The following is an 8,810-nucleotide window of genomic DNA, read 5'->3' on the forward strand; positions in this document are numbered from 1 at the left end:
CATTCTGTCTTCTCCTTTTTCTGTTCCCATTTTTCTACTCTTTCATCTAGTTCAATTCCCTTTCTCTCTCACTCTCCCAGTTTCTATCTCTGTCTTCTCTCTGTATCTCTCTTTATCTTCATTATACTTTTTTCTTCCAGTTTGAGTGCTGCTTCCAGTTGCTAGAGGTAGATGTGTCCTATGATTTCCTTGCTCTATCGAGGCATTCATCTTCCCCTTTATCTCATTTCTATGTGTTATCCATCCCTCCTTATCTCTTTATTCTCTATCTTCTTTGCCGATATCCTTTTCTGGTTCCTGTGGATAAGAATTATTTTTGTAAACAATCGTCTGAAGGCAAACCTTCATTTTTGAGGAGCGTGATCGTGCCGGCGCTCCTACTGCGCTCCTTAAAAAAAAAAGGAGAGCAAAAAATCGTGCTCCTCAAAAAAAAAAAAAAAATTGAGAAAAAAATTGCTAAAATTTCACATTTCACATCTTTAAATATCTTTAAATCCATGAAATGTCCTTCTTTTTTCCATAATTTCTTGAAATTTCTTTGATTTAGTTGAAATCTATCAGAAAAATGAAGAATATTCATCTCTTTCCCGACTCTGATTTAAATTAATCTCGGTAAATATTGCAGTCCCATGTAGTCCCATATGTAGACTTTCATGGCAACACCATGGAAGTCTATATGTGGGACTACAATATATACCGAGGTAAGTTGAAATCAGAGTCGGGAAAGTGGTGAATATTCTTCATTTTCTGATAGTTTTCAACTAAATCAAAGTAATTCCAAGGAATTATGTAAAAAAGAAGGCCATTTCATGGATTTAAAGATGTAAATGTGAATTTTAGCAATTGTTTTATTTTTTTATTTTTCTTTTTTAGCAGGAGCGCGTACGACATCTTGTAAATGTATTGACGTGACCCAGGCCTAGTTTCACCACAGATTAATTAAAAGCTAACACAGCTATTACATATATACAATGTTAAGAAAAATCTATCATACATGTATTGTAATGAATTGATTTGAGCTCCTCACAGAGAGCGATTCTCAGGAGCTCAATTGAGCTCCTCAAAAAAAATAAGGAGAGCGATTTATTGAGCTCCACGAAATTATAAACGTGAAGGACTGTGAAGGCAAAATTTGTATTATTTTTTTCCAAATTTCATTAGGGATGTAGGAAATTCAGTCAAACTGTGTTGAAATACCAGGGAAAGTTTTGGGTGTCTCAAACATATAACCACTTTCATAACTTTCGAACATTTTACCCGGCCCCTGCCAGTATTTTGTATTTATACATACAGACACATGGGTGGTCATTTTATGGGATTCTGTTCTAACTCATTTTGAGATTGTTACCACAACTGGTTTTTATCTTTCAAACAATTAAATGATTGTCTATTTCACAGCACTTTGGAAGATCATTCAAGATTTTCCAATAGGTTCTCACTTTCTTAGTTTCATCTTTTCCATGTTTACATTTATTGAATTCAGAAACTAACTTTTGCTCCTTCTTTATTTTTCTTTTTGCATGCAGGCCGGTACAAGTTACCAGTGCAGTGACAACAATAATAACAGCAGTCCATCAGCAGAGCCTTGGAAGTGCTCCAACTGCAGCGAAGTCTTCAGCACCTTTGCACAACTCGAGTCACATCCCTGTGAGAACAAACGCGCCAAAAGAGGGCGCAAGCCAAAGGTCAAATCGCCTGTCAACCCGACAACGGTAGTCAACGAAAGTTGGATCTTGGACGGAGAAGTGGGAAAGCCAGAAAATCTAGCATTGAAAACTGAAAAGGAAACTAAAACGGGTAAACCTCGACGGGGACGCGCCAAAAAAGAACCCAAGACTTACGCTTGTGGCGAGTGCCCCAAGATATTCGTGAACTCCGAGAAGCTGAAAACGCACACGTATATGCACACAGGTGAACGGCCCTTTGTATGTTCTCATAACGGCTGCACCAAGGCGTTCATTTCCAAGTACAAGCTTCTTCGACACATGGCAACACATTCACCGAATAAAATGCATTGCTGCACGCATTGCAACAAGAAATTCCACCGCAAGGATCACCTGAAGAATCACCTTCAGACGCATGATCCAAATAAAGAGGCGTACCGATGCAACGAATGCGGCAAGGTCTACAGTACCAAGCCGGGCTACAAGAAGCACTTGGCGTTACATGCGGCAGCGTCAGGTGAACTGGTTTGTAAATTGTGTGAGAAGGACTTTGAGAGCACAGAGACACTGTTGCAGCATCTGAAGCTGCATTCAGGGAAATCTACAGGTGTGAAGGAGAAGAAGCACCAGTGTGAGCACTGTGACCGCCGCTTCTACACGCGCAAGGATGTTCGAAGGCACATGGTGGTGCATACGGGTAGAAAAGACTTCTTGTGTCAGACATGTGGGCAGAGGTTTGGGCGCAAGGACCATTTAGTGCGGCACACCCGCAAGAGTCATAAGGAGGACGATATGGAATTACGGGTAAGGTTAGGTGAGCAGTTGCAGGCTGTTGGGGTGACAACAGTACAACACATGCTCGGGATGCAGCATCTGCAAGAGCAGCAACATCATCATCATCAACTCCAGCATCAACACCATCATCTTCAACAACATCCACATCAACAGCAGCAACTTCCCCACCATCATCACCACCACCATCAACAGATGTCACCAATGGGCCAACAGCATCAGCAGCAGTTCATGTATCCAATGCAGCAGTCATTGCCACAGGCTCCCCCAGCGGCCAACATCCCACCACCCTCCTGCACCATGTCCCAACCGCAGCAGTTCACCGAGCTGCTGAAGATCCCTCCTGTTCCAAGGTTCAAATCCCAGATCCAGCCCAAAGTTACCATCAAGAACGAGGTCCAAAAGATGAATGACCCGATGGACCTGGGCGGGCTGGACAACTGCAGCCTAGGGCGGAACCAGATGATGCAGGAAGCGTTAGGTCCAGGAGGAGTAGACTTGGGCCAGCTCTTGGGGTTCTTACCCCTCAATGCCATGCAGCAGCAACAACAGCAACAGCAGCAGCCGCTTGCCTCTGCTGCTCCTCCAACACCGACTTCGCCACCCATGTCCCTACCACCCAACACGCCCCCGGCTACCCTCCCACAGTCCCCTCTCAACATCCCCCAAACACAACTACCTCAACAAGGGATGCATGCCCAAGACCAGACGGGGGTTCTGCCCCAATCACACATGGACAACCACATGAACCACGTGCAGATGCAGCACATGGGTCCCACTCAAATTCCCTTCTCCGGGATGCACTCGTTACCGAGATTTCACCAGGCTTTCCAGTGATCACTCCTTTTACCGAACCTTGTAGCACCCCGCTAAGTCCTTATCATCAGCTACATAGCTAAGTATCTCTGATACTGACTTTAATGAAATGTAAGCTTTTTGTGTTCCTATAGCAGTTCATACTCATTCCTAATATCTCTCTTCTCAGGCATCACCTACAAGAATAATTTTTGTCGTGTAGAGGAAAGTTCTTAGTGGAACAGTGATTTCAATCTACTTGATGACACTTTACTTACCTATCGATTTAACAATTGGTGGGTAAGTAAAACTCGTAGATAACATGTTCGATACTGAACATACTTATCCAGGGTATATTCCTCTTCTTGTAAGATTCGAAAAGTAAAGAAGCAGGACAATGATCGTAATGGCTTTGTATACCAGAAATATGAAAATTACAAATATGACATCCTATGTTACATCCATCACTGGTAGATAGGTGCAGATCTGTCATTGGTTTTTCTGAAAAAAACATCTGTTCGCTTGTTAAAGAGCAGTTTAAAGGTTCCCTGCATTGTCTTAATAAGACATCGCTCTTCTTTTCAGATGCAGTGGATAGATCCATGAAAGTTTTTACTAAACTAATCACTTCTTTCAGATGTAAAGGGATGATGGTTCCAACCATGGCCATGAGCTTTAGATTGATTTATTCCTGCTTGGGTCCCGCTACTGTGGTGATGTGTGAATGGACCCGCGTTTCCCTCGCATTGCGTCGAGAGGATTTAAGGATATTAAATTCCAGTGTGAACAAGACCTTCATATGACTGTATTCACAGCACACAATTACCCCGTGCATTCACACCTGGCGACAGGTGTACGTTATGCCACGATGTGACATGCTGGGGGATTATTTAAATTTTTTGGTGGTGTGCTGGATTTTACACGAGAGATGAAAAGCCTGCTGATTACGGCTTTACAACGAAGGTTCTTTGGTTGATTTTTTTACAACCTGACTTTAATACAGCCCTTGATATAATCCAGTTTTAATGTGTGAAATGCTCGTAAATGGTATATAATGAGCAAGTCAATGTGTGACTAGTGTGCTGCATACATACACGAGTAGATAAGTGTGAACGCTGCCTCAATATAAACACAATGTTTAGTCATGATACTGCCCTCGCTTGGCCCAACTCATATAGTGCAATTATTTTGTTCATACCTCTGTAGTATAATGAGCTAGTATTTGCTATAAGATGAAATCGATGAGCTCTCTTTGCAATCTCTATTCAGCATTTTCAAATGATTTGCATTGTAATTAGTAGCAGCTTATAAATAGATGACTTAAAAAGGGTAAACAGAAATGGAAAACCTAACATGCTTCAGTATTTCATTCGAGGAATATTCAGATCAAAGTCTACAGGATATATATATATAGTTATTATGAAACAGGAATTTTACTGCCTTATTAGAGAATGAGAATTTTACTTGAAATTTATTTCATTTGAAACGAAAAGTATGGAATTTCTTGAAAATATCTAGCAAAAGTAGTTTTGCTCAGTCACTTTTTCCTAACGGTCCTCAATGCATTAGTTACTACCGTCAAGGTGATATCATTTGTTAATGTCGCATGTATTACTCGAAAAAATACCTCGGAAAATATCAGTCTTTCTCTCGTTATGTTTGATTCTTTTTTTCTTATTTTTACTTTGGTGTCTTTTTAATGAAATTTGTACTTTTAAGGATTGCATTTATTGTTCAAATGCACCTCTTGATGTTATTGTTATATTGATTATGCAAAGGGAAACTTGTTTTGTGTTATGGCCGAGTTTTGACTTCCAGAAAATTATTTTTCACTTGGTGCATTTTGTTATACCGTTTCATATCATGTTTTGAAAATTATGCAAGTGTTTATGATAATGTCTTTGAATTTGGTTCATAGTTTTGGATTGTTTTTGTCCTCGAAACATCGTCGGTGAGTTCTGTTGCAATAATTTGTTTCTGTTATGCCCTGCTATCAGGGCAACGACTTGCTATGCACTCAATTAAATTTTTATTTTATTACTCTCTACCTTTGCTGAAAAGGAAACATTGCTTGTGACAAAAATGATAACAATAATGATGATAATCATTGCTTGCTTACAGAAACTTTTAAGTGCCATTTACTTGGGAGATGGTTCATTCTTTCAATCTCGTTCTGTCGAATTGATAGCCTAATTATGTCAGCATGATGAGATACATTATCTTGCAAAGTCGACTTTAGAGTTATCTATTGTCATGTTTAGTTACGTCATGGCTAACCTATGGTCAACATGATAATGCTATTATGTTGATATGACAAGATAGATACCTCGCCATGTTGGCCATCTTGTGTATATAGATGGCATTTTACAGTTTCTGTACTCTGGTAATATGCAGATTTTTTTTCTAGTGCAGACAAGTCAGTAATGGAAACACATTACCCTTTTGCAAAAAAGTTCGTTCACTACCAGTAAAATAGCTTTTAGAGGTGGTATATTACTCACAGAATTAGTTCTGGATGAAGCCTTTTGGCATGGATTTTCAGTTTTCTGTAGTGACACGCCGAGATATATAGATACACAAAGGAACACATTTTTGCTTATTCCACATGAATCTTGTCTTTATTTTATTTTAGGGGGTAAAAACAAATTTGATTACACTAAAATCAACACCGAATAGTGGGTTTTTGCAATGCTTACATATTTTGCTTGATAAAAGCCACATTTGAGCAGTAAATTTTGAATTGTTTTGGAACCTCAGTGGTGATATTGTCCCTACTGATTTATCTTCTAATCATGAATTAGTATGGACCAGTTATAAACATGATAAATAAGTACCAACATTTCATGCTTAAGGGAGGATTTATTTAGATTTTTCTCATTTTATGAGTAAGACATGACTTTGGACACCTTTGTAACAATAACACTGTAGAATGATTACCCCTTAAACAATAGGGTCTTATGATATAGTCATTTTCAAATGCCCAAGTGAAAATGCTTAAGAATTATGAATGTGAATGTCTGTTTGTGTGTGTGTGTGTGTATGTACATAAATCATGTTCTTAATGTTGAATTCCTGCACAAATTATGACAATGTTCCTTGCATGTGTATTGTGAAAAACCCGGGGGAACAGGCTTTTTGTGTATTTTGCATGTAAATGCAACTGTAATCTGTTACTGCAAAAAGTTTTATTTTGCTAAACAGATTATTTGAGAAGAAATACAGTCATGGGTATTGTTTCATGGAGCTTTTCTTAAAGTTTGTTTAAAAATGATATGAAGTAGGAAAGGCTCTTTTTCTGATATTTTTAGGAATCCTGACGTTATTTATATTTTAATTATTATTTCCCCTACCCCCCCCCCACAAAAAAGGAATGAATAGATAAATAAATGAATGAAAAATACATAAATACAGAATGAATAAATAGATAAATACATAATCAATACATAAATACATGAATAAATAAATAAATGAATAAATACTAGTAAAATATGCAATGATATTGGAATAGAAATCAAACTTGCAGTATATTTGAACTTGTACTAACAAAATTCAAAACAATTAAGACAAGCATTTGACTTGCCACATCTCAGACACTTGTAAGATTGTCCATAACTTTAAGAACAGCTTTGTGAAACAGTCCCCTTGTATTCATGTATCATTCAAAACGCCATGCTTTTGTTGCAAGAGAGCAGTCAAGAAGGGTTGGTGTCTTGGCAGGTATGGGTTACACATTCATTACAGCTAAACAAGCCTCCGGTTTCTTTCTACATCTTAGATATTATCAAATATTTTTCAGCATTAAAACTGCTGCACCGTGAGGCAGATTCAGTGTGCTTTGCTTTGTCAAAGGAATCACTGACATTGCGCTGAGATTTGCTGGGAAGATGGTTCTCTTCTGTTCATTAATACAGTTTGTCACATTTATTTTCAAAGCAGCTGGTTTCTAGATGGTTTGAATAGGTTAGTGAGAAATGCAAAAGATGCTATCAATCTTTTTGAAAAAAAAACTCAATTGAAATAGGGTCAACATTAATGGTGCAGTCACAATTCCCCTGTGGAGCGCATACGGCAGGTAGAAAACTGCCGTTTTGACCTGTTTTGTACAAGCTATGTATAGGTGGTTTGAATAATACGGTCGCCATAGGGGAAATGGGACTGCAGCGTCATTGATCTAAAACGTATAGAACTTTAAACTATTGATTTTGCAGCTGCTTTTTTTCTCTATGATTTTTATTTGAAATAGTTTATGATAGAATTATATTTCTAAAATTGCATTTGTGCTCTTTTGTTTTTAAAAAATATGCTTAAAATGTTTTATTATAGTGCAGCTGTCAGTCATTCATGCAGCTTCTTATGGGCTTGTAAAAGAAAGTGTAAATCTCGCAACTGATTACCAGCCAAGGACTAAGCTGCATATGTTCTTAATAACGTTGATATCACATATTTTAAAGATAAGTAAGGAATTAGGGTAAAGTTGGAATATATTGGTGAAAGGGCTGAAATTCTGAATCCTTATTTACTGCCTATGATCAGAAATTATTAACTATTCAAATGTTTTTGCTTTTGTTTTTATGATTTGATGAGATCTTCGTTTCTTCTAAGTTCAAGTTAATGTGACACACGTTTTATTATGCTGTAGGGGGTAAAACGTAATTCTTCTGATATGCAAGTACATGAAAATCCCCGAGACCACTTTTACAAAAGTTTCCAAGGTATTTGTTGAATGGACAACTCATAGTAGCTTTTTTTTAGCGCAAATTCCTGCGAGTTGTCCACTAAGACAAACTTGCGATGGTTATCATGAATAATGGACCTGGTATAAGCTATCTGTAATGAATGGATAGTAAAATAGTCCAAAATCTATTAGGGTGTCTGGTCTTTGATATGGGAATTAAAATATTGTTTGAAGACAGATCTCTTTACCCTTAAAGTTCAGTGCTATCAGGCTTTCACGTGGAGTATTCAAGATATTTTGTTGCCGTTCCAGAGCAGTTTTCCGTTGATAGCTTCCGTCTGTCGTGAAAGCGATGGCCTGCTTTATGTGGTTGGAGAATAGGTGAGAGAGATGGAGAATGATGCAAAGAAAAGCTGATCAGACCAGGTGGGTGTTTCACAAAGCTTAGCAATGATCGTAGAACATTTTTCTACGATTGATTCCATTGACTACAATGTACAATCAGTCGTAAAAATCAAGCATACGATCAATGGCTTACTTTTGTGTTACGGAGCCCTTGTGGGTATTTCACAAAGCTGTTCTTAAGTTATGAACGACTGGTGATCTATTCTTGATATTAATTATCCACACCAGGGGCCCGTTGCATGAAACTTTTTACCTGAGAAAACTCTGGTAAAAACTCAAAACTAAGGTTAGTCTGATTTCTGCCATTGACTTTAACACAGGGCAGAAACTCCGGTAAAAACAACCTGAGTTTTCTCAGGTAAAAAGTTTTATGCAACGGGCCCCAGATTGTCATTGGTGTGGATTTAGCTCTCCTAAGAAAGGATCGCAAGTCGTTCGTAAAGTCGCTTGTATCTTACAAACAGCTTCATGAAACACCT

At 38.2% G+C, this 8,810-nt stretch overlaps 1 protein-coding gene across 3 annotated transcripts in view; it reads left to right on the forward strand.

Moving 5' to 3' along the window:
* The window catches only part of LOC121430831 (zinc finger protein PLAG1-like), a 120,945-nt gene extending 116,352 nt beyond the window's left edge, over positions 1–4,593 (forward strand). For all 3 annotated transcript variants that reach the window (XM_041628248.1, XM_041628247.1, XM_041628249.1), the window contains one exon: positions 1,527–4,593. In XM_041628248.1, coding sequence (XP_041484182.1) covers positions 1,527–3,293 — 1,767 coding nt within the window. In that variant the 3' untranslated portion in view covers positions 3,294–4,593. The remainder of the gene's footprint in view (positions 1–1,526) is intronic.
* Positions 4,594–8,810: the final 4,217 nt, after the last annotated feature.

Source organism: Lytechinus variegatus, chromosome 17, assembly GCF_018143015.1.
Source record: "Lytechinus variegatus isolate NC3 chromosome 17, Lvar_3.0, whole genome shotgun sequence".
NCBI classification, from domain to species: Eukaryota; Metazoa; Echinodermata; class Echinoidea; order Temnopleuroida; family Toxopneustidae; genus Lytechinus; species Lytechinus variegatus.